Here is a 26,338-nt window from a genome sequence, read left to right as displayed (position 1 = left end):
TCACTAATGCAACCATCTACTGTACCTCTTAGTTTTTCAGTCGGAGTCATAAGAAGGTCCAACTTGAGGTGAAGAGTAGCTACACCTCAGTTTAACCTGTTTCCTATTTTAGACTACTTTATAAATGACATATTAATTCACCTGAACAAAAGCTTGTGAAAACTATGAAATTAAGCACCTGTGTGAACAAATCTTTCCTTTTGGCATTTCTATTTTAGGAGGAAATTATTATGACAAAACTCATGTAATTGTAAATCAGCCCCTGGAGGGAGAAGAAACACAGAAATGGGACATTGAAATATTGTGAGTGTCTGCAACATCCCTGAGGAGACAGCAGAGGAAGAAGGATGCTCATGTCCCGTGGAAAGGAAGCTACTCATCCTCATGCACCCGGATCAGTCAGCAGAATGAACTTTGTCTCCAAGCTCCAAGACTATTGCTCTTAACCACAGAAAAGCTCAGAATATTCTTGCCAGTTATTCAGTGTTGTTCCAATGAAGAATACAGTATGAATTCTGGGAAGGGTTCTAGTCCTGCTTGATCTCTGGCTTTGGTGAGCAAGTTTCCTGAAGTCTGTTTTCTCTCCTCTCTACCTAACACAAATCCCATGCCTGATAGCCACTATAGGACACTGGTGATGGTGTCATCTGGATTAGTTATTAATCCCTTGGTAGATGCGTATATGAATGCAAGGCACAGGCAAGCAAATTCCTATAGGTCAGGTCATACTTTCAAACAGATAAAAATTTTTTAGCGATATCTGAAAACATTTAATAAACCTTCCTATTAAGCTGCTGTATTAGATAAACATTAAAGGTTCTCTATTGAAGCTTTTTACAACTGAAGCACATTAAGTATTCACACTTTTAACTAACCCCAGAGAGGGGCCTCAGTTTTGTAAGGAAAAAGTCTCAAGTACTGGAGTGTTTTCTGTAGTTGTTCTTTGCTCAGACTACAAAAGCACAATAACCTTTGGTCATATTTGCATTGTAAGTATTAACAAAGCCACCCACCTGGGTGACAAGACTCTAACCAGGGGTTAAACTATCCCGGTGTTGGGACCTCACCTGACCTACCCTTGAGAAGTGTTTCTAAAGATTCTGTCACCTACAAATAAGAATAGTCAAATTTTTCTTTGCCTGTACTAAAGGGACATTTCAAGTGTTCAGCTTAAAACCAAGTAATATTTGAACCTTGGATATACCATTTTACTTTACAAAATGACAGAGAACTCATTTTTTCACTCCCATTTTAAATAGCTTTCATTCAAGCAAAATCAGGTAGGATATCATCTTTGACTTGAATTTCAGGTAATCACTACCATGGTCACTATACCATTCACAAGCATTTTCCCCACCTGAGTTGGTTTTAAATTTACATTAAGACAACTATTCCCTCAGTCCCCTACTTTTGCCAGAAAGCAGAAAAGTCTGCTCTATTTTTATATAGAAAGAGTAAATTCTCCAGTGATATTTTTAAAAATATCAACCTATATGCACTTTAGAATGTAAAATAACAGTGACCTGTTTAAACTCAAAGACCCGCTATTTTGAATATTTTTTATAGAGACTTGGTCTTTCCATGTAAATATTTGGTTTTTCTTTTTCCTTCAATCTCAGGCTCTTTTGTCATCTTTCAAGCAACATCTGTAAAACCCCCTTATGCCTGTAGATGTGAGTGTGGCAGTATTATTTAATGAAATTTATGTCATGAGGTAATTTTATTTTAATGGGGGGCTTGTGTATACACAAAAGTATGTATATTTTCACTGTAAAAAAACAAGTTAAATTTTTTTTTCCTTCATGTTAATTGTTTAAAAATTTTCTAGAGCCAATGAAGCTCTTTAAAGAAGGTGTTTCTTCCAAAGAACAAAGCCAGGTAATGACATTTAAATTTAAATGATACATTTATTAGAACTGTGCCTTTTCTACCACACTGGATTAAATAAGCTTGTCAAAAAGTATGGTTTTGTCACTTCCTGGGACATTTAGTAGTTTGCTGTTCTTTCTTCCACATACCTTTGTTAGTACATATTACCAACTGAACACCTGTAACAGGTAGGTCTCATATCATTAGATACACAGGTAAGGAAAGTTACATTTGTCTTGTGCCTTGGCTCAAAGCAACAGGAGCTCCCTAGCACATAAATCTTTGTAGAACCAAGTGCCTATTTTATATAAACACATTAAAAAAGAAAGACACTAGATTACTTGGATTAAACATTCTGTCCAGAGGGATAATACTAGGCTTTGCTTTTCCTCATCTGTAGTAAGTTTTAGGTCCTTGACAGAAATAGCTGAACTATTCCAAATTTGCTTCAGTGCATCCAGATGCGATAAAGGAAAGCGAAGTCCATGAGACTGAAAAAAGAAACAATTTGTTACTTAAGTGGCATTTGGCATTTTCTAAAGTTCTCAATAAAAAAATCATTAATTCTGATATCCTTCACAAGTATGAAACCTGTTTCAGGAGTTCCCGCCGTGGCACAGTGGTTAACGAATCCGACTGGGAACCATGAGGTTGCGGGTTCGGTCCCTGCCCTTGCTCAGTGGGTTAACGATCCGGCGTTGCCGTGAGCTGTGGTGTAGGTTGCAGACGCGGCTCGGATCCTGCGTTGCTGTGGCTCTGGTGTAGGCTAGTGGCTACAGCTCCGATTCAACCCCTAGCCTGGGAACCTCCATATGCCGTGGGAGCGGCCCCAAAGAAATAGCAAAAAGACAAAAAAAAAAAAAGAAACCTGTTTCAGATAAGCAAGTTACAAAAACTATGTAATCAGATAACTTACAAAAGTTGCCAGTTCCCCTACAAAACCTCAGACTTCATGAAAGGCACTCTAATTTATATAGTAAGAAATATTAGTCATTTGAAATGCTTCACATTTGTTCCATTAGACAAGGCTATATAGGTCCCCGCTAGTATCCTTTAAAGCTGGTACCCCTGTATGTGTACCACGGAAATGTCTGACTTGATCATCCTCCATGTAAGGGCTCAGTCACTTCATGAATGGTAAGCCCACACTGCAGTGATAAAAAAGCACGTTACCCATAAATCAAAGGTAACAGATTCTTCCCAGCCACACCAATCACAGGAAAGGCATTCATTTTAGGTTGGAACAAACCTCTGTTTCCTCCTCATTTCCCATCATGTGTGTCTCTCTCCTATTCTTTAAAGAATGGTAGATGTACACCATCTTTTCTTGCGATTCATCCTTAAAAAAAGAAGTTGTCAGCAACAAAATATTGAGTGCTTGGTTATCAGGAGGGTTTTCCAATACAGGTCAACACCAGAAAAAAATCTTAATGCCTCAGTGCTTAAGTGAAATTTTACTGAACACAAAGAATCCTTCTGGTAAAAAGTTATGACATAATATACACACACATGCTATATGTATATAAAATGGATGTGTTCCTTATTCTCACAGATTACTATTTGTATGTAGCAAATAAGCAGTCTTAAAATCACTTTTTTAAAAGTTAAAAAGCATACCTAGTAAAACATCTTTAGAAACTTGACAATGAAAAAGCAACCACTTATATATCAACTTACCAATGAAAACACTTGTTTCTTCATGTAATCATAACCTGCACTGTCTTTTTGCATCAGAAAAATGATATTCCTAGGTACACATTACTAATCAGCTAATTTGGGGAAGCACTGGGCTGGGTGGCAAAGTTATGGAAAGTAGATTTTCCCTCTCTACGATCTACAGAATAGAAAATTTTTTACAAGGATCATCAATAAAACCGTAGGTACAAACAGATCTATGCCATATATAGGATGGCTGAGGGACCAAAAGAGGGAAATGCATAAACAGGGTCTGCAGCCATCCAAGCAAAGGCAACTGGCGTGAATTAGGAGGAAAAGACCAGACATTAATCATGAATGAGGGGGAACCAGGAGGGTTCTGTGGGGGTGAGGACAAGCTTTCAAATGCCCACTAGGCAGAAAGCTGGACCTGGAACAGTGAGATCTGGGCATGATCTAATCTAAAGCGATGGCCCCTGGACTGAACTGTAAGATTCCCAGAGGAGGGGCAGGGCCATCTGTCAGTCTGATAACCTGAGGCCTGCAATGACAAAGCTCTGAGAAGAAAGGAACCCTCTGCCTCTCTGGATACTCACTGATGGATCTTGATCGGGTCCTACAGTGAGGACAACATAATCTCTAAACTGCAGTCTCACTGTGCTGTCCAACCTCGGTAACTCTCCATCTGGAAAACCCAGAGAAAAAGCCAGCCTTTAAGACAGGAAAGCAGCAGCTCAAACTTGTTTGTGGGAAATACACTTAGTAACAATTTGCAAGTGAATCCCAACATGAGGCATCCTCTCCAACGCAAGTATTTGCTTTCCCCAACATTTTTTCACTGCAGTTTACCTGCTAATGGAGCTCATTCTTAGAGCAAAGAAAGAGGTACAAATAGATGAAGTAACAGAAGTTGCCAAGTTCATTAAATAGTTATCATCAGAACTAGGCAAGCACATACTATCACGGTACAGACAGGTGTCTTCTACACCTACACTCTCATGTCTCTGGTTTCCATCCCCTGCCTGATCAACATGTGGTCTCTGCAAGGACTTCTGTAGCTCAAAATGCACCACCCTACCAGTGACTATAGTTGCATGACCATGGCAAGCCATTCAGCCTATGGAGGTCAAGTGTAGTGTCATTTAAAAGCCACCCAACTAAGTCCACAGAAAAAACTTTCTTTCCTAAATTGGATTTAATTTAGTGAAAAAGCCACAACAGCATCAGCCTTACAAGGTCATAAGGTTGGGGAACAGACTGAGGGATCATAAACTAACACGGAAAACTTTTAATAAAATATCCTGGGCCACAAGCTGATATTCAGAACACTCTTCTGCTAAATATTAAATATGTGCTGAGAAAACAAACTCTAAACTCCCCACAGATACTAACAGAAATGTACACAGAATCAGTGTTAGAAGGGCCCTTGTAGATTGTGGATCTTGGTGGTTCTCCATGGTGATGAATAAGGCTTTTATAAAAGTTAGTGAAAGTTGAACTCACTCTACCTGAGAGAAGCCTCCCGAAAGCTGGTCTGGTGCTCAGGCTGCATCTCCGTGTTCTGGTGAACACGGCCATTTCATATAACCTTGACGTTCTATGACATTAAATAAAGCCGTGCGGCGATATGAGAGATCAAGACAAAACCAAGACCACCTCATCATCAGGTCAGAATTTAGGCAAAAACAAGGACACTGTTCCAACCAGAGAGAAGTGACTGTCCATGCCCCTCTCCTAATCTGAGGGCTGCTGCTGCTTTACCAATTACCACTTTGGCCACACTTCACTCTAGCTACCAGCTAAGATTAATTAATAGGAGACTCAACCCCAGAATCCATCCTACTTCCTGATACCATCCAATCCAGAGCAAAGCCCTGCTTCCTTGAACCCTCCTGAACAATCACCAAACTCAAACCCAGAGCCTATATAAATCCTTTCCGAACATCCTTCTACTGAGATGCTCCAGTCCCCAATGTCATGTAGTCTTCCCCACTGCCAGTCAATCAACCCAGCTTTATCAGACTACAGGAGTAAGGTGTGCCTCTGTTCTGGGGTCACCGATATCACCATCCACCCAGAAATCTATCAATGTCACCTGTAGCCTAAACCTGTCACAAAATAGTCACCTGGGACCTGGGGAAGTTCTGTCACAATCTTGGTCATTCTTGTAGTTCACCACTGATGGCAAACATTTTACCCATCCCTGGATTAATTCCAACAAAATTATTTCAATGTTCAAGTTCTTAAAACCTCAAGTTCCCGTTGTGGCGCAGCGGAAATGAATCCAACTAGGAACCATGAGGTTGCAGGTTCGATCCCTGGCCTCGCTCAGTGGGTTAGGTATCCGGCATTGCCGTGAGCTGTGGTGTAGGTCACAGATGCGGCTGGGATCTGGCGTGGCTGTGGCTGTGGTGTAGGCCGGCAGCAACAGCTCTGATTAGACCCCTAGCCAGGGAACCTCCATATGCCATTGGTGCGGCCCTAGAAAGAACAAAAGACAAAACAAAACAAAAACCTCCTGAAGATAAAGAATACCAGATGGACCATAAATACATTCCTTACCCCAAATTACAGGGTTCTCATTACCCATCAAGCAGTATGTCTATTTGACCTTAACACACTAAAGACAGGGCCACATTGATTTTAAAATGCTTCATATTCTCCATTGGCTGCCCACCCAGAAAAGTCTCACAATTTCCCATTTAGCCCCTAAACATGGATAGAAAAGAGCAAACTCTACCTGGCGTTGAAAGCTCTGCTCCATCTCCCACATAATAAGGTGGGAGTCTGTTTAAAGCAAAATCCTTCTTCATGTCTGTTGAGAACAGTTCTTTGGTGCCCTCCAGCCGGTCTGCAAGCATCCTCAGAAAGCCACTTAATCGTGTCGCAACATCTGTGGTTTCCACCTGCTAGAAACACAGACATGAGTCCTGGCCCAGACTCTAGCGACTGTATTTGCCCAGGTCTCAAGCTCATGACTAGTCCACTGAGCACCACCACCCAGGACAGATGCAGATCCACATCACTCCCTTAAGAACAATGTCCTGCTATTTCCTTATAGACTGTTTGTCTCATGCTGCCTATTGTTTGCCCCCCAAAAGATCAATTTTCAGGATTTTGCCTGGTAAGAGGGATCCCTGGGAATATGACGCAGTCCTGGCTTTGCCTTTTAGAAAGCAAGTCATTCACTGCCTAAGGTACCTGGCTTTAGACCATGAAAGCACCCTTTGCTCAACTTAGTACTAATTTACTCATCTCAAAAATAACCTAGCAGTGCCACTGTTTCAAAGGTGAAACCAGGACAGACAGGAAAGCCAGGGAATGCACCAAGGCCAGGCTCTCCAGAGGGTCTCTCCTAACTAGTGGTCTCATGTATACTGAGGCTATAGTTCTCCAAGCCAAATTAGTTACTCAACCACTTATACAGCCAGCATTCCCAAAGTGGCTGCTCTTGCCACCACTAACTACAGGCAGTGGGCTGTCTGCACAACACCCCTGGTCCTTTGGGTCACATGTGATGTGCAAAACTCCATCTATTCTGCAAACCACCCAGCCCAGTGGGTCAGCACAGGAGGAAACAAGCTTGGGGCTCACTTGGGAGAGTAGTCTGGGGTCCCAAGGAGGTGGCCACAGCTTCAGCTGGCCAGGGCTATGGCTACCCCTCCTCTCCCACCTGCCTTTGCTCCTTACCAGGAGCAGCTGCCGGGGTATGCCGGCCCGGAATTCCACATCTGCCTTTGCCGTATCGAACACAAGCCCTGAAATGGTATCCAAAAGGAAATCTCCCCATGAACTGGAATGTTGACCAAGAAAAAAAAAAAAAGTGAACACATAAGAAACATGCATAAAACACTGATTACTAAAATCCTAAAGCTAAAAACTGTCATGCCAACTGCCGTACCCCTGCATCTTGAGTTCCATGAATTACATTACTCAGCATAAACACCTAAGACCTTAATCAACCACAGGCTTCTCTCCCTCCTCATCCCAGACACTCAGGTGGAAAGTTAGGCTTTATTCATGATTTATCTTAAAGATACCAGAGAATTAACTATAGACTGTCATAAAGTAGTAAAAGGAACTGATTTTTTTTTTTTAATGTTTCCGACTACACAGCACAACACCTATGAGGACAGCTCTGCAGTAAGCTTTTAACACTCAACCATTGTAACACCTAAAAAAATTTTTATGTGCAAAAAAAATTCAAAACTAATACATTTATAGTAACGGCAAGATCCCCAGACTGTGTAATTATCTGAATAGTTAAATGTTACATTTTCCTTTGTCTCTTATAAAAGTGGGGCACTGTTCCTCAGTAAAACACCCAGTATCAACAATTTCAAAACAACTGATATTGCAACTTGTTAAAATCTAGCAATGGTGTTACTGGGGTAGAAGATGGAAGCCAGAGGCCAAAAATAACATCTCGGGTTGAGTGTCAGTGTTCAATTGCCTTTACTTACTCTGGGGAGTTTAGAATCTCTCATTCCTAAATGTGTGCCAATGTGAGAAGCACAAGATGTGGGGCTGCTCTCTTTAAACATTTCTGAGCTATTTAAAATTTTCCTCTCTGTCACCAGCAGATTCCAAATTGCTGGCTATGTGCAAAATGGAAATTCACAGTATGACTTTGGTTTCTCACTCAGTAAGCAAAATTAACACTTTTATGCTTTCCTCCTGGAAATGTGGCAAAAGAGGACAAAAGCCCACACAAGAGACACTTTTCCCCAGACACCCACTCCTGCCTGGCAGCCTCACCGCTTTGTGACTAATGCTACACCCAACCTCGCATCTTTGATTAAACTTGGACCTGGAGGACACATGCACACCTTTCCGCAGCATGAAATAAAATTGTGGTTCTTGGGGTCTCAGGTAGAAGTCACACAGCAGCAGCTCACGGAGAATTAAGTGCAATTAAGTCGCGCATCATGCTCTTCTAGGAGAACAGATCTTGAGCCTTTCCAAAGTTTGGGAATAACACCTCTTGAGGAGTTCACTTTGGTAAAGAAGCCAAATTGACCTGCCACTGACCCACAGAGCAGGCCCTAAATGTTCCAACAGTGCTACCTTTGACAGGGGTTAGGAAAAGGCCCAAATCCTTACCCTGCCACAGTGCCTTAACAAGCAATAGGACCGAAGCACAGGAACATCTGCAGGGAGCAATGGTCCTCACGTTACATCTCTCTCATTCTAGCAACAGCCCCACTGACAAAGGCACAGGTAGACACAGCCTAGACACACGGGTCACAGTGCCCTGTTCATCCACAGCTCCTGGCAGGCATCCTTTGTAACTCAGACGGCTCTTTCCCAGCCCCGCTGATTGGGACCAGGGAGAGCCTACCAGTTCCTCATTCTTGGGCATGTGAAACATTGTCAGGTACTATACTCAGTGGAAGCAAAAGCCAATAGGTTGAACGAGATGGAAAGAGGTCAGAGAAGTAACTGATGATGGCTTGTGATGAGCCAATGTTGTGAGTAAATAGAAACTGAGGAAGGAAAACAAGGGAGGGAAAACCAATTACCAGAAAACCATTTGGTGGTGGCAAGAGAAACAAAAAAGGCAGAGAACTGGGGAAAGGAGGAGCAACTGAGTAACATTAACAGCTGGACACCAGAAGATGGACATTCACGGGGCCAAACTATGTGGCTACTTTGGTCCAGAAGAAACTTCTGGTTCAGGCTCCCTGGAGCCACCCTTCCCCACTTCCTGTGACACACTCCCTATTACCCCTATTGTTTTTCATGAGCTGCCCTCAGAGACCTACTGTTCCTCGCTGTGCAAGGAACCTAACTAGCCATGGTGACAATGGCATTTTTCATAAAGGAAGCCTAAAACAAGCTTTGGCTTCTACTTGTGGGCAAAGAGAGCTTACATTCAGGCCAGGCTCCAGCTAGTTCTTCCTGTCTCTGAAACATGGGGGTTTCACCTCTTGCTAAAAAGCCAGATGAGGAGGCAAAGGAATGCTTACTCACTTGTTTTGCAAGACAGAGCTTTGAAGTTAGGAGGGGACTTGCTGTTCCTTAAGCCTGGAACGTCCTCTCCTACTTTGACCTTCTGACCTACTTCCTACTCATCGTTTAAGTCTCCCTCAGCTTGAGTGTCAAGTCATCTCTGAAACCTTCCCTGACGCCCCAGCTTAGTGAAGGGCATCCTCTGTGCTTCCAGAGCCTCTTCTGCAAACCAGTGAAGGGATGGATCACACTGTCTGATAACTGTTTACAGGCCTATCTCCTCTCCCTCCCCCACATCCAGAATGTAAATTCTCTCAAAGGCCCTTCAGTCCACTGCATGCAATCCCAGCAATGAGCACAAGGTCTAGTGCTGCATGATGAATAAATTAGGGATGACTGGTGTTTTTCATGGGACCTGGACTAGTGAGGTTGCTGCCATCAAGAAAAAACTCACAGGGTGCTGCCACCCAGGTCCTGTCATGTGACGAGGAACTAGCCAAACTGGAACATGGTTTTAATTAGAACTGTTTTTAGGACTCACATGTGCTTTTAGGACTCACTGTTTCAGACTTCCTTTCTGACTTTAATTTCATGAACTATAAAAAATGGAAACCTTAAAAAAGACTCAGAAGTTTCAATGGATACTGTTTCCATTTGGGCTGATGAAAATGTTTGGAATGTTTCCAACAGTGGTAACTGTTGCACAATAGAGTGAATATAAGTAATGTCACCAAACCGGATGCTTTTAAAAATGGTTAGAATGGCACAATCTATGTTATAAACATTTTTTTTTTTTTTTTTAGGGCTACACCTGTGGCATATGGAAGTTCCCCAGCTAGGGGTCAAATGAGATCAGTAGCTGCTGGCCTACACTACAGTCACAGTACCACCAGATCTTTAACCCACTTAGTGATAAGCAAGGCCAGGGATCGAACCCACATCCTCATGGATACTAGCTGGGTTCACTAACGAGCTGAGCCTCAACAGGAACTTCTCTATGTTACAAACATTTTACCACAATTAAAAAAAAAAAAAAAAAAAATTTAAAGGGAGAAGTGAAGAGGGGGAGAGAGAGAGAGAGAGAAAGAGACTACAAGCCCAGCTTAGCTTCAAGAACATCCTATTACCCCCCCCCCCAGCTATGGTTCTATCTTCCCAAATCATGGGAGCCTTTATTTGGACAACTCTCAGTGTTGTGCAGAGTCAGGTTCATGCTGCTGCAGGAGGAAGCCCACACAAATGGGTCACTGGCACAGGTAGGATACCAAAGGAATATGAAGTCGGCTGAGGAGCTAAAACCCTGGGGCTGGATAAGCAGGAGAGAAGCGGCCAATTCCTCAGCCACAGCTCTCAGCATTGTGGAACCTGAGGCAAGAAGTAGAGCTCTCACCTGCTCTGATAGGTGCTGATGGTCAGGTGAGTGGAGTGGGCCAGCCCTGGAGGAGTGTCTGCCTGATGAATCGTTCCTCTAGGAAAGTACAGCAAGTCTCCTGGCTAAAGGAAGAAAAAAGGAAGAAAGAAGTTAGTAAGGAGGGTATCTTCACAATCTATGTTTTAAAGAGACAAACAGAGGCTGTGAGTTCCAATTCTGCCTTCTAGCAATCTCTATGCAGTAATTCAGCAGTGGTCTGCATGCTGGGCTCTGTGGTGTCCACTTGTCCAGCTCTGCTATGTCTGTGAGCCTGTCACCAGGAACCCCAGTCCCGGAGAAGGGCCTGAAGTCCCTTTCTTTATTCACATTGAGCTGAGGCCAGATGCACTTGAAACTACCTGACCCTGATCCAGGGATCAAGAAGGGGATGGCCTGAGCTTGGGAAACTGGCTTCCTCCCTCTGCTCCTTTCGAATGGGGCAGTAAGAAGTAAGGGCTTGGAACCTGACAGAGGCTGCAACCCCAGCAAAGTCCTTACCCTCTGGAAGCCTCAGTTCCTTTACGAATAAGATGGAGGCAATCACCCCACATCTCACAGTATTATTTTGAGGATTAAAGGAGCTCTTAGAGCAATGATGGGTTGTATTATGATTATTATTTTACCTGCCAGTCCCTGATATCTGTGAGCTCTTCTAAGCGAGATCCAGATCCATCTTGTATCCCCAGGGCCTAAACGACCAAAGCATTCAGCCCACAACAGAGGCTCAAGAGACATTTGGATGAATGGACGAAAAACCCTGTAACCCTTTATTTGAACCTAAACGCTAGACATAACAGAAGATCAGTCACTTTCTTGGGCAGGTAAGCCTCTTCCCATGCCAATGAACAGAAATATTTTCCCCAAATCACTCCTGCCCTTAGCTACCTCCTCCCTAATCCCACCCAGATGAAAAACACTCTGTAGAGCAGTTGCCTGAGGAGAGGAGAGGGTATTGTGAGAGTGACTCATTGCCCCTGTACATCCAGGGAAGAGTCTGTTTCACTCAAGAAATAACAGCTTTTAAAAAACTTTACTTTTTAATGCTAAGATTTGCCTTAAGGCAAGAAACAATATACAATTATATAAGTATTCACAAGAGCTATCTTGGTGGGTCATTTGCCCTGAATAACACCAATTTGACAGGGAAACTAGTACTTCAAGTAAATAAATGCATTACACATAATTACAGGTGTCATTTTTGAGATTCTGTATGCCAGCCCTCTGACCAAAGCCCTCCATCCACTCATTTATGCATCCCACAACACCTGATTAACCCTTCCCTGCCCACTCCCCAAGCCAGGCACTGTGCTAGGTACCAGGGAGAGAGCACTGAATAGAACAAAGACCTGCCCTGATGGAGCACATTCCAGTAGAGAAAACAAACATTTCAGAAGGGAAAAGAGACAATAGACAATAAAGACATCCTAGTGGGGGGCGGGGACAAGAGGGATAAAATAAAGCAGCAAATAAATAATTTCAAGTGGTAGTGAATGCAGTGAAGACAAAACAAGCAGAGGAAGAAGGAGGGGAATGATGCTGATGGACATGGGAGGCAGCATGTGCCTGGGGTTAACAGGTGCCATTTTACCCCAGGATGGTTCATTAAACCTTGCTCTGCTGAAGTGATGTTTCAGTAGAGACTTTAGGAAATGAGTGAGACAGCCATGTGACCACCTGGGGAGAAAGGATTCCAGGCAGAGGGAAGAGCAAGTGCAAAGGTCCTGAGATTGGAATCTACCAGGCAGGTTGAGGGGCATAGGGTAGACCAGCATAGCAGGAGGGTAGTGAGTGAAGGTGGGAATGATAGGAGGAGAGGTGAGCAGGAAGCAGAGGGGCCAGATGACAGGACCTTCTGAACCATTTTAAGGACTTTGGCTTTTATCCTGGGTTCAACAGAAAGTCACTAGAGGTTGAGGCAAAGGGTTCACGAGATCACAAAGGGATCTTTGTGGCTATTATGCCAGAAAATCCACAAAGGAGACAGCAGATAGGATGTTTTTATATAAATCTTTGTCCAAAGACTTTGTCCTGAACAAACAGAAAAACGGTGACACATCTGTAGGAAGAAGGAGGCTGGGGACAGGGTGGGACATGGGATTTGGTTTGGGGAATACTCAATTTGCCTTATCTTTTATTTTTCCAGGGGAGACATTAAGTGGGCAGCTGGATTATGAGTCTAGAGTTTAGAGATGTGGGCTAGAGATGTAACACAGCACTTAATACTTCAGTGTAGAGAGTATTAGAAACTTTGGGAGGGAATGCTGATTGATCAGAGAAGTCCAAGAAATGAGTCTTGTACCCTACCAGAGAGATGGGAAGGCTGAGGACAAAAGAGCAAAGGAGAATGAACAGAACAGTCAGCTGGAAAGTGAAACAAGAGATGGCTGTACCCAGGAAGCCACTGAAGAAGGCAGGAGTGACCTTGTGTCAAATGCTGAGGACAAGCAGCCTAAGATGAGGAAGAGGAGTTGACCACTGTACTTGACAACATGGAGGTAACCTTGAGAGCAGTTCTGGAGAAACAATGGGGATGAGAGCCAACTGGGAGGGGCCCCCAAGAGCAGGAGAGAAGAGGAAATGAAGCCAGGGCATCATGGCAAGTTCCCCAAAGAGGTCTATCTCCTAATCCTTGGCATCTGTGAATATTTACGTTACAAGGAAAAGGTAATTTAAAGCTGCAAATGGAACTAAGGTTGCTGACAGGGAAATTATTCTGCACTATCCAGGCAGGCCCAATGAAATCACAAGGATCCTTAAAAGTGGAAGAGTATTTGAAGAGAGAATCAGTGAAAGCACAATGTGAGAAACACCAGGCCCCATGTTACTGGCTTTGAAGGTGGAGGAAGGGGCTGTGAGCAAGGACTGCAGGTGGCCTCCAGAAGCTGAAAAGGCCAGGAAATCAATTTTCCCCTAGAGCCTGCAGAATGAATGCAGTCCTTCTGACACCTTGATTTCAGGCATCTGAAACTCTTGTGGACATCTCAAGATGTTCTCAAGGGCTTTCATGATGACTATTCTTCTGGTACCTGTGTGCAGGAGGACGGGAAGGGAGTGCAGAGCCTACTGAACTATCAGGAGGAAGAGGGGTCAGACTGGAATTTTACCAACAAAAAAACTAAGGAGTCCCTGGCCATGTTCTGCTTAAACAACTTACAACCCAGCACTGACCACTGTCTCAGATTTGGCAAAGCTGCCCAAGGTCACACCTTCCACTTTTACTCAAGGGGAGTCAATGGTCACCAAATTCACAATTCATTCCTGTTGCACCTGGATTACATTTGGAGACGGATGACTTGGACAATGGACTTCACATCTCCTCAGCTCACCTCTACAAGTACAAACTCCTGAGTCTCCTTTAGAAGCTCCCTGTCCTGGTTCACTGGAATGAGAGCCACCTGCCCCCAGTCTCTTGGACACATTTGTAGGAGACCCCAGCACAAACACTAAACCTCAAACCAAACTTGTCTCAAGGAGAGGCGCCCACAAGGGCAGGCCCATACCTTCAGCATGAACTCGTATGCTGGCTTCCCGATCCTGTCCTCAGCCTCCACACTGTACTCCCGCGCCAGGGGCACCGTCGGCTGGTAGAGGCGCCAGTGTTTCTCTCCTTCCAGCTGCAGGATGAAAACCTACCAAGAGCACAGGACCCAGGAGTGTCAGAGAGCCTCCTAACAACTCAGGAGGCAAAGTGCTCTTACAGTGTTAGTCCTCCCCAGGCTTAGATGAATTACAAATTTCAGATAAAAAATAAAAATGAAAGATCATAAATGCATTTCACTCCACACTTAAAGTTGCCACTAGTGGTATTCACTTTTAAAAACAAGCCAGCATGAACTCTGACACTGGAAGGCTATTCATTCTTTTCACTTTCACAGAAGCCTTGCTGAGTTCTTTATATCCCACTATCTACCTCACTATCTCATTCCTTTAAATCTTCTATCAGACAGCGGAAAGCCCGTAATCTCTGATGGAAAAGCCCAGCTTCAGATATTAGAGGGTAACTGAAATCCTGATTATAATCCTTGGCCCAGAGGAAATGTCATTCAACCAAAGATATTTTAAAGTTTTGTTAAAAAATTATATATATATATGTATATATATATATGTGTATATACATATATAATGTGTATATATGTATGTATATGTATATAAACCTTCAGAAAATGTATTGATATCAAATTGCTCTCAAAGAAGGAAAAAAAGGTTTTTTTTTTAATTACTCTGTGTTCACACATTATATTAGTACAAAAATAAAACTATGAAATACTTAAGCCAGAGAGCTAACACTGCTGGCAGCCACGGGACAGTGAAATCAACACTTGTCAAGGTGCCAGTGCTTAAGTGAAACAATGACCTTCACTCAAGCTGCCCCAAGATTTTCACAAATGGAAAAAATACATATTTTTGGCAGCTACAGAAAAAGGACAAAACGAAAGCAGATGTAAGGATTACTTGTGACCTCACTGTATTAAAGACCATACATTGTGAAATTTTAAAAAAGCCAATCACACTTTTCTGTAGATAAACTCAACAAGTATCTATTTCACAGGAATGTGTGGCTCTTACTATCAGTAAACACACTCTCCCCTTTCTGAAGGAGCAGGAAACCAGTTTGATGGGATTCATTATGGCCCAATGTCTAAGGGAGGGAGGTCAAGTTCTCCAGAGCCATCACAGGAAGAATGAGCAGAAACCTGGCCCAGGAGCTGAACTGAACCTGACAACCCCACTAACCCAGGCTGGCAGCCACTCCTTCCTCCCTGAGCTGAGCAGCTTCCTTCCCTCTCACCTCCACATCATCATAGTGGGGCGGCAGGCCCTGAGATCCCGCAGGGGTTAGGTACACATTCGAGCCAACCAAGGAGCCAAAGTAGCATTCCAGCTTCTCTTGGATCCTCCAGAGCTCATCCTTTAAAAAAAAAAGATGAAGTGGAAAGAGGTGAAAAATACATCAGAAATAGGAGGAACATGTTCTTACTCACTGAGTCTTTATGGCACAGCCATTATGTTCCAGACACTGGGAATTCAGCAGTGACCAAGCCAGCACTTCTGCCTTCAGGAACCTTCCATCCTTGGGCAGAACAGCGCTGAGAAGGTGGTGGCTAAACGAGGGACTGAGGAGGTGGGCAACAGGGAGTCACAGAGGATTTTAAGCAGGACAATGACACGATCCAATACACTAATAAAAACTTGGTCTGGCTATGGTGCAGAGAATGGATTATAGGAAAGTGAGAGAGCAGTGCGGATGTTCTGAAGGTAGCAGCAAAGGCAGGGAATGACCATGGAGGTGGGCAAGGGAGAGAGAAGTAGGAAAGATGTACTCAGGAAGCAGCACAGACAGACCTGCTGATGAACTAAGTACAAAGGGGTGCAGGAAGGAGAATAAAACAGAGATACTCTTGGGATTTTGACCGAAGCAGTTAGTTAGCTCCCAGTTACACTGAAATGGGAAAGGTTTGCTAAAGGACAGGTTTTCAGAGGGAGAAAACAAATGTTGTGCATTAGAAGTGTTAGAGGTCTGAGCTGCTGAGACCTCTGTGTGGAGGAGACATCAAGTAAGCCCCTGAATGGCTGAGTCTAAAGCTCTGGCAAGATGAAGGGCTAGGGATTTACCTTTGGGAACTGTCTGAACAAAACTGCCATTTAGAGCAAGCAAGGGGAGCAGGAATGACAACCTAGGAAGGGGGTATAGACAGTGAAGGGGGACCAGGGTCAAGGAAAACTCCCTCTCTCCAGTCACTAATCAGCTTTTCAGGGCGTAGTCAGACTAGGGTCATAGAGAGGAGCCACATGTTCCTGCAGAGAGAAAGAAACCTGATGGTCCCAGGGCAGGTGAGGAGAGGGGAGGTAGCAACTAAGCCACGTAGGTATCAGTACTTCTTGTGTGCCAGGCACTGCTTCCAAGTCTTCACCTACCTTAGTTAAACAATCCTCCCTGCAACCCTGTGTCACAGGGTTGGTACCATCAGTAACTTCAGTTTGCCGATGAAGAAACCAAGGCCAAGAACACACAGCTAATGAATGAATGATATAGCCAGGTTTCAAATTCATGCAGGATGGCTCTAGAGTCCACACCTTCAACCATGACTCTGTACTGCCTCTCTTAGGGACTATCTTTAAAGAAAGTCACCTACAAAGAACACTACAGAGCCTAAAGTTTCAAGCATTACAGTGCTTGAGTGTACAGTGCCTGGAACAGAGAAGACACTGAAACATTTAAAATATTTGCTGAGTAAACCAATGACCAAGGCTTGGGAGGTAAGCCTACCACTGGATTGCAAAAAAAAAAAAAAAAAAAATCCACAGTATTAAAATGCCAAGTGGGAAAGACTGGGTCAACATGAAAAAAGCTTTGGGAGACTTTTTTTTTTTTTTTTTTTGGCTGCCCCAAGGCACATGGAACTCCCGGGGCAGGGATGGGATCCAAGCCCAGCTGTGGCATCACAGGATCCTTAGCCCACTGTGCCAGGCCAGGGATAGAACCCAAGCCCCAGCGCTCCCAAGATCCCACTGATCCTGTTGTACCACTGGGGGAGCCCCTGGGAGACATCTTTATATAGACCACTGGGCTACTCCACTTACAGATCTCAGGGTTTCTATTTAACACAGGAAGAATAATTTAATGGCATCTGAATGACTCCCAAGAGTGAGCAGATCTTCCAAGCAGCCTAACTTATACCTGGGAGTGGCCACCAGGAACCTGGTTCTGTAACCACATTTACACAGTAACTGGAACTAGTTTCTCTTTCTGTCTCTAAGGGCCTGAGAGGTGTCTCAGAACCATATGGGTGACTTTATGGCTCCCAACTAAAGCTTCTGGGTCTGTAACTGAGCAGTTGTATGTATCTTTTCTTCTAAAAAGTTACTGAAAACACTATCATTTGCACAATTTTTCCATTTCTCTTGTACCTTTCCCTTCTGAATTTCAAGTGTGGCCCACTAGAAAGAGATGTGCAGTCAAATCTACTCAGTCCAAGTTGTAGTTACAATCTGGGTGACTTCAACTTCTTTATTTGTAAAAGTAAGACTCCCACCCTAAGACACAATAAAACTCACCTCAAATCTTATTTAAACTGCAAAGCAACATACAAATGTTCCTGTTTCATCGGCGCTGACTCAGGCACAAACAAAACTCCTGAAATCTGTCCCTTTGAACTCATGACTCCCAACATCTGGGGATGCCAAGGAGATCCTCAGAATAATGGGAAAGGAAAGGCGGAAGTTCCTCCTCTTCTCCACTGACCTACCTATAGAATCAGCCAAAAACAACTGCTAAGACCAGAAGCTCACATCCACATCTAAAGAAAGCTGAAAATAAACTTGCCCAAAGCCCTACTACATCTCAATTAACATCTTTAGATATAAGGTTATGAAAATGCTTTAATTTTGGAGTCAGAAGTCATTACTTAGTAACTATAGAAAAGTCACATCTGTGAACTCATTTTTTCCATGTGAAATGGAGACCATGGTGATTGCCCCAAATTATTTCAAGTGTTTGCTGGAAGGTTCAAAGTGAACATGTGTAAATATTTTGTACAGTCATCTGGGCTCTTGATATACAGATAACCCAAAGCAGGTGGGGTTACCTCCTCACTCATTTCAGAATAATAAGCTGTGCACATTCTGGGACCAGATAAAGGGGTAACTGCCTGGTGTGATAGTCTCTCAACATGGTCAATGAGGAACTGCCTCTAGACTTTATCCTGATATCGATATGTCATTTGTAAACACACACAACACTAAATATCATCATAATACAATACTTAGAACCCAGTTTCTAATGGAAGAGGGTGAGCTCTTGCAACTTATAGGTTTCTCAAGTCCTAGTAGTGGAAAGAGAAAAAAACAAACAGGCTGCATCCTAGTCTAGCCTGAGGGCTGAGTTTAGACTGGGATAGCTCATCCTTCCTGCTTTAATAAACAGGGCTAAAGAGCTAAGTCAACAGAGCAAAGGAAACAGGTCCGTGGCTGCTTGAAACTGGGGAAGAGGAATGTGCATGTGTGGCACTTAAGCAGACAAGCAGAAGAGTCCAAGCCGATTCTCAAGCGTAGAAATGATAGCCACAAAGGGCACCACTCATACACCAAACAACTTCCTGCTGGTCTGTGAAGAAATTGCATATAATCAACATCACCGAGCTTTTTCTATTCAAAGTTCTTAGGTGTCTCAAAACCATTCTTTTTAAGAAAGCACTGCTTCAAGCCAAGTAACGAGTCAAGCATTAGCTCAGGGGGCAGTACCATGGTGTCCATGTTTTCTGAATGTAAATCATAACTTGATCTGTAAGTGATTTATAAATTCCTTTTGGGAGCTAGGGCCAAAAGGTTGGCATTCCAGGGACATTTCAACTGCTCATAATTGCCTGAGATGGATTATCTGGAATGAGGACTTGTACTGAAAAGTTTAAGAGTGCCTTTACTTAATCCAAAGTACAAATAGGTTCAGGATCCTACAGACAAGAAAGGACAAGGCATTCACGGATATAACAAGGCTTCTCGAGTTTAGTCAGAAGCATTAATGGTAACTGATGACAAAGTCCTCAGAGGCACCACACAACCAGAATCCAAGCCCCCCTCACTGCCCCCCTCCCCGTATGGGGCTTCATGCACTACACTTCTCCACCTCCCAAGTGACATTCTGATTCTGCCACAGATCACAGAAGGGGATTTCTGAATGGTGACAAAACTTTATCTAAAACTCAGAACAGGCCCTCAATTGTTCTGGTCCACCTGTCACCTAAAGAGCTCAAACTTTTAAAACAGCAGATTAGCTCATCCTAACTCTATGTTTTATAAATGCAGAAAGCACAGAGGAGGCAAATTATTTCTCAAATGTCAACCACTCATGTAGAATAAATAAAAAGCTGGCAATCTTCCTGACTCACAATTCAAAGCTTCCCTCCACCAATGACTCCCCCCACCACCTCCCCAGCAACAGTTTCTGCCCCTGGGTGCCAGCCGGCCACTATTAATAAGGAAAGAGTTTTTCTTGAAATTGTATCTGGTATGCGGTCAGGTCACTGCTCTGAAGCCTCTGCTGAGGGAGATGCAGGCCGTTGAAGGAGGCAACTTCAAGAAGAAAATGATCACCTGGATGCTATCATGCCTAGGTTACAGTAACAAACTCAGCAGAAAAGTCTACCACATATCAGATCATAAACCAGCCCACAGAAACGCTCCAGGAGATTTAATGTCACTGCAACAAATTTTATAAACTTGTAATATAATTTGGTTTTTGCAGCTCAATGACACCTAACCAGGTTTATTTTACCCTAAGTTGTTGAAGACTCTATCAGTTTAGCCAAAAGGGAACATAAAAATCACTGAAGCTGGAATGCATTTGAAGGCCAAACAGGTGCTACCTCTTTTCAAACCAGCAGGAGGCTAATCATCATCAAACCACAGGTTCACCCCTGAGCTGATCTGTGGCCAAACATTAGCACTTTAATACGCATGAGGATTCTGCACCAGAGAGAACCTGTTACCTTAAATCTCTGAGGTTGGTGAAACTGAATGGTTGCCTTTTTCTGATCAAAATCTTTTCTCAGCTGAAGAAAGTGCACTTTGCCACCTTTATTTAAAACTTTCTTCTTCCCACTGACACACCGGCAGACATTTATGTCTCTTCCATAGTATATACCCCGGCTGCACAGACTCTTCAGATCTGAGAGCCTGAACAGGGACCGGTAATATGTGGCCAACACAGCGTCATTTCTCTGGATGAGAAGGGGCTTCTTCTCCCAAAATTCCTTGAAAAAAGTCTCTGTCTTGATGGGTGAGATTAAACTTTCAAAGAGGACACTGGGGCTGTCAAAGTTCAAAGGAGAAGGCTCACCAGCTGCCTCCACCTTCACCTGCTTACAAGGAACAGGCTCCTCTTCCTTCCCATTCCCTGCAGGCTTTGCTTTCTTTGGCATTGTTGTCTTCAAGACACAGAAGTGAGGAAATGCAAACCTGCCAAAAGAACAAAACACACATGTTTAGGCTTCCCAGTGCCGGTGTCAGAGGATCACGCACACACAACTTGCATGACCATCACCATCATGCCTTCATGCACTCTTCCTAAGCCAAGGCCATTTTCTCCAGGATATGTATGATACAGCTGTAAGCCATTTCTTCCAAGACATGATTCAACCTCAAACACCACTCGGATCACATATTCATAGAAAGGAAAGCATGTTTCTCTTGTACCTAAGCACTAAGTCATAGAATCCATTACTTATTAGGAGGTATAATTATCCCAAATTAAATGGTAACTATCTCAGCAGTTCCTAGTCACAGTTTTAGCCTGTGGCCATTGGCACAACAAATTCAGGATTTTAAATTTGGCCTTAATCAGTACTAGGTCCCAAATCTAATTAGATGCACTCTGAGCTATAAACACTTGACTCAAGAATTCCCAGCTGCTGCCCATGGCCAGGTAATACTCACCACTGAACCACCCCCAGCTGCTCTCCCACTGGCCACCTGTGCCAGTGATACAACCCGGTGGCTGGAGCAAGAAGCTGCCTGGCCCAAGTCTCTTCCCCAAGCACCTGTATTGTAGCTTATTCCTAAAAATTGCCACTTTATCAGGAACCTCCCATTAAAGAATAAAACAAAAAACTAATTAGGGGCTGAAAAGTGAAGGGTAAAGATAGTTATATCCCAAGGCTTTTAAAAGCTCCAACTTTTTAACTAAAGTAAGATATAATAAAATGGTAACATCATTAACCTTTAACACGTGCTACTCCCTCCAGCTTTCACCTGCCCACACAAGCCCTGGGCACCTAGGTCTCAGGTGGGGTTTGAGATTCTGCATCTTTAACAAGCCTACCGGCAATGCTGCTGGAACACACAGCACACTTGAGTAGCAAGATGAGCAACCCTCCTGAATTTTGCCCCAAACCACAACTGTCACATTTACAATGCAGGAGTTCTTCATCTGGAGTTGAGGAATGGTATTTCCAATCACAGGAAATTTTCTGAAACTGCAGGATTCCACTTTAAAGTACATTCCCCCCCAACACATTCCCCCCGAGGGAAGGGGAGGTCCATTGCTTTTACCAGATTCTTAAAGGAGTCCCCATCCCAAACAAGGGCCATGAACCACTATGCTTATAAAAAGCAATTTTTCCCAGAGACCAGTAACGTATTTGATAGTTACGCTTTTCTATTTTCTTTGTCAGAATTGCAAGAACACTATTTTCCGCTCTTTCGTCATTATAACTAAGCTCTATCCGGCTACACATTGGGATGAGTAGAATTAATGGTCTGATCTGGGAAGTGGGCAATAACGGATTATACACTGCAACAACTTATAAATTTACAATTGATAAATTCAGAATAAATCTAGAAAATAAATTTAGAATTAATCCCTTTGTCCAGCACACCCGGCTCATTAGCCATTTAGCGGTTATGAGATTGACTGTCCTGGTACGCAGAGCTTGTGTTCAAGCGACACTTACTTCACTTGATAATGGTCCCAAAGCACAAGACTAGTAATGCTGACAAACCAGATATTTCTTACTGTGGCTAATTTATAAATTAAACTTTAGTATAGGTATGCGTAAATAGAAAAATATAGTTCTGTACTATCCATAGTTTCAGGCATCCACTGGGGTCTTGGAACATTATCGGCTGCAATAAGGGGACACTACTGTAGAAAACTCCCTAGTGGCCTCACTTTAGCTTCTAAATTTTATATTCACAAATAGCTCAGTTCCTTCACAAGATGAAGTGCTTTTGGTAGGAAACACAGGACCATGGTGGGAAACTAATATAAATTGATACTAAAAGCCTGCATTGAAGGGATAAGGCCTTAAGCTTTTTTCTTAAACTTAGGGAAAAAACTTCAGTGTTTTAGGATATATCATCAATGAGTCACATTTTCTGAAAATGTTTCCTATTTCTTTTAAGTTAAAACAGACTAGCTTGATTTCTCAAATAAAAATCAAAGCTTCAATGAGACAAAGTATTGCTAGTACCTGGAGCCCAGAGTGATGTAGAAACACAAGGAGGTAAAAAAACAGATTGAGTAAAGAGCATTGCTTGTCCAGGAAAGAGTTACCTGGCTTTCCTTTCTGGTCTGGGAATGTAGATTTCCAGTGTTCCCAACACCATTAATGGATAAGAGGAGGGGCTCAGTGCCTAAGCTGGGTGTACAAACAATTTGCGTTATACTGAATACTTGCATTCCTTCTGGTGGTCTGGAACTTTGATATGTGCCAGGCAGGGGTCCTATATGATGAGCCCCCCCAAAAAAACCCTGGGCCTTGAGTGTCTAATGAGCTTCCCTGGTTGGTAGCATTTCACAGGTGTTCTCACAACTAGCTGATGTAGCAATGAAGCTCTTGGTCTCCTTGTACTATAATAAACCAGCTGCCAAGTCCTAGCAAATCACCCACCCTAGAGATGGTCTTGGTGACCTCTGACACACAGTTTACATTTAATTTTTAAAAACTGTTAGATTGGTTCAGGTTTGATTTATTAAAGATACCTTATAATGAAAAAAGTAATTTCATATTCAGCCACACATTTCTTATCCCTCACAATTGGTCAGTTTAAAATTCATTTAAGGGATGTGAGGAGCAGGAAGATGCAAACAAAAGGCTTGTTTTCTTTAAGCACAGTATATAAATACACTATAATTACATTCACCAGGAAGTGTGGTGAAACAAAGTATGCAAAAAAATACAATCATGTAAAGCATTTTCCCCATCGACAATCAGTAACAAAATAAACTCCAACAGTGCATAGCCAATGCTTTTGTTAGAACATAAATTTCACTACTTATACTGCCAAAAGTTACATCATTTATTGTTTCTCTATGTTCATATTGAAATGATTTGAAGCTCAGTTAATTGGAAACTAGCTTAGAGGTTACTAGGCAAATACATCATTTCTCTGATTCTCATACTATCCATATTATAAAGACAACCACTCTTTAACAGCTTTTGGGAGGTCAATAACAGACGACAAGCCCCACCATATTAAACATACAAAAATAGTGAGCTACATCACAATTTCAAAAACATAAAAAGTAAAAAACAAGCAAAAAAAGAGTGTGTCTTAGAATCTAAGAAGTAGAGGAATTAAGAGAATGCTTGTCTGGAAAAGTACAGCCAACACAAGCCTGCCTCTAAACCTCACAGACCACCCAAACAGAAGTTAGAGTAAATATTTTTATAAAGCTACAAAAAAGGGGCAAGCTTTCAAAAAGCAATTGAAAATCTAAACAACTTTTGAAGGACTACTCAAGAAAATCAATACTGATACCCATTCTACAGTCAACAAATATTAAACAAAGCCTTTATATGTTTATGTGCCCTGACCTTCTTTTTTATAATATTCACTGACCAGAAGTCCTAACACAGTATAGCTATCTACACCTTCCCAGAGCCTAGTACAGGGTAAGGCAAACAGGAGCCCCTCAATGAACTTTTTGAATGCATTTTTTTTCCGTTTTCATCTTTTGTATACAATTTTAAAGAAAATTCTCAAAAGCCTTACACAAAACAAAGTTGGGGGAAAACAGACGGTTTGTTCCTTGGGTATTATTCTTCTGATGGCAGGTATAGCTAGGGTACTCAACAGTACTGTCAGAGCTGAAAGGCACCTTACCCATCAGTCACCATTACCAACAAGGGGAGGGAGGTGTGTCTTTATAATCTCCAGAGCTGCGTTTTAGAACATAGTCAAGTTATCAACAGCTTGTCAGCATGCAAATTTCTGGGCCCCAAATCAAGCCCTCTGAATTAGCATTTCTGATAGCTGGGGCCCAGAAATCTGCAGTAACACAGTAAAGAGAAGGAAGGGAGGGGGGGAAGGGAGGGGGGGAAGGGAGGGGGGAAGGGGAGAAGGGAGGGGGAAGGGAGGGGGAAGGGAGGGGGAGGGGGAAGGGAGGGGGAGGGGGAAGGGAGGGAGGGGGGAGGGGGGAGGGGGGAAGGGGGAAGGGAGGAAGCAGAGGGAGGGAAAAAAGAAGGGAGGGAGACTGGGGACGGAAAGATGAAAGAAAGAAGGAAAGCAAGCAAGAAAAGAAAAGTAAAATAGCTCTCCACTGGAATCAGAGAAGACTAAGCAAACCCAGCTCAGTTAAGCACACTCACACAGACTGAGAGAAATGATACATAGCCTGTAACAAGCTTGCCTACGCTGACATAAAACATTTCTTTGGAGCCCACGTTAATGTTTACCAACTCAGAAAAGGAAAAGAGGTTCTCCTGTTGACCTAAAGCTGTGATTGCACTCATCTCCCTAGTTCTATTTTAGAAAGAATGCATTGTACCTCATTAAGGTAACTACGAGGCTACAAAGGCGGGGAGAGAGGCGAAACTATCAAGCGATGTTGGAAGAAACTGGATAAATCAGGTTCTTAAAGATGAGCCCAGTGAAAGTAAAATCCTTGCACGGAATTTACAGCTGATTGGGGAGTAATTGAGCCTGCGTTTCCCTGGCCCATAGTTCTGAAAACACAGAGAACAACCTAGCCTTATTAAACTGATGGACGACCCAATTGTTCGGCAGCCCTTCTAGAAATATCCGGTGAAAAATGAATGGAAAGGGTACGCTGTCATTTTAAAGTTAGGGTTGAGCGAGAGAGACACAGTTCTCCCTGCCCGCACTTCAGGTGTCCCTGCAATAAAGCCAGTCTCTTAGGCCCAAACTACCGCCGGAAACACAGCCCACGTGGCTGATGCACTAAGAGGTAGCCCGCTGCGTCGGGGCTAAGTCAGGCATCACTCTCCCCGCCAAACCTCCAAACTTTCCCGGTGCTCATCTCGCCTTGAGACCACCATCCGAGCACGTGGCTACCCTCAGTAGCCAGGCCATTCCCCACCCTAGCTCCCATCCCAGCAGCAGCAATAGCCAGCGCCGGCCGGCCAGGGCCCGGCGGCATCGAAGCTTACGGCCGCAGCTCGGGGACCGGCCCTGCAGTCCTCCCTCACCCCAAACTTGCTCCACCCACACTCGCGCCTGGGCGCCTGAAGAGCACAACCCTACACAGTAGCGGCGCGGGACTGCGAGAGCGTACTGCTCCACTCACCAGGCTCGGCCTGTTGCGCGCCGCCGCAAACAGGACAGGCGGCGTGGGGTGGGGGCGGGGCGGAGCGGCGTGCGCACGCTCGGGGCGGCCCCTCCTGCTCCTCGCCACCTCCCTGCAGCGCCGCCAGTTGGTGGGGGCGCTTCCGGCGCTCGGAGGCCAAGGCTATTTGGGTTCACGCTTGCACTTTTCATTTTTTCGATATTCAAGGAAATAAATTCGTTTTCTTCTGTTGATGTCGTTGGGTTTTTTTTTTTTTTTTTAGTTGGAGCTGGGTGAGACTCAGGATTTGAGGACATGCTCTAGTACAACCCTGTTCTTTTAAGGAATGGAGAATCTGAGGACGGCAGAGGGAAAGCGAGCTACCCAAGTTTACCGATCTAGAGATCCAGGTTCTCCACGGCTCTCCTTGGGGCTCTCTCTGCTAT

General features: G+C 43.6%; 2 protein-coding genes across 10 annotated transcripts in view; one reads left to right on the top strand and one right to left on the bottom strand.

Moving 5' to 3' along the window:
* The window catches only part of CRYBG3 (crystallin beta-gamma domain containing 3), a 123,116-nt gene extending 120,677 nt beyond the window's left edge, over positions 1-2,439 (top strand). Inside the window, exon 22 of the mRNA XM_047794113.1 lies at positions 219-2,439. Within this exon, the coding sequence (XP_047650069.1) occupies positions 219-307 (89 nt within the window). The 3' untranslated portion in view covers positions 308-2,439. The remainder of the gene's footprint in view (positions 1-218) is intronic.
* RIOX2 (ribosomal oxygenase 2) lies at positions 1,888-25,998 on the bottom strand. 9 transcript variants are annotated; one of them, XM_047794149.1, is made up of 10 exons: positions 25,914-25,998; positions 20,374-20,842; positions 15,678-15,797; positions 14,389-14,517; positions 10,868-10,971; positions 7,216-7,318; positions 6,266-6,434; positions 4,122-4,210; positions 3,119-3,208; positions 1,888-2,360 (listed from the first exon to the last, which is right to left on the bottom strand). In XM_047794149.1, exons 2-10 carry the CDS (start codon positions 20,803-20,805, stop codon positions 2,202-2,204), a joined length of 1,395 nt encoding a protein of 464 aa, XP_047650105.1. In that variant the 5' UTR covers positions 20,806-20,842; positions 25,914-25,998; the 3' UTR covers positions 1,888-2,201. The 9 variants fall into 9 exon arrangements, with proteins under 9 accessions (XP_047650105.1, XP_047650095.1, XP_047650088.1 ...); XM_047794139.1 differs by lacking the exon at positions 25,914-25,998 and adding an exon at positions 22,938-23,014 and having other exon boundaries at positions 6,266-6,431; XM_047794132.1 differs by lacking the exon at positions 25,914-25,998 and adding an exon at positions 22,938-23,010.
* Positions 25,999-26,338: the final 340 nt, after the last annotated feature.

Source organism: Phacochoerus africanus, chromosome 1, assembly GCF_016906955.1.
Source record: "Phacochoerus africanus isolate WHEZ1 chromosome 1, ROS_Pafr_v1, whole genome shotgun sequence".
Lineage (NCBI taxonomy): Eukaryota > Metazoa > Chordata > Mammalia > Artiodactyla > Suidae > Phacochoerus > Phacochoerus africanus.
This window is presented reverse-complemented; position numbering and strand designations above follow the sequence as displayed.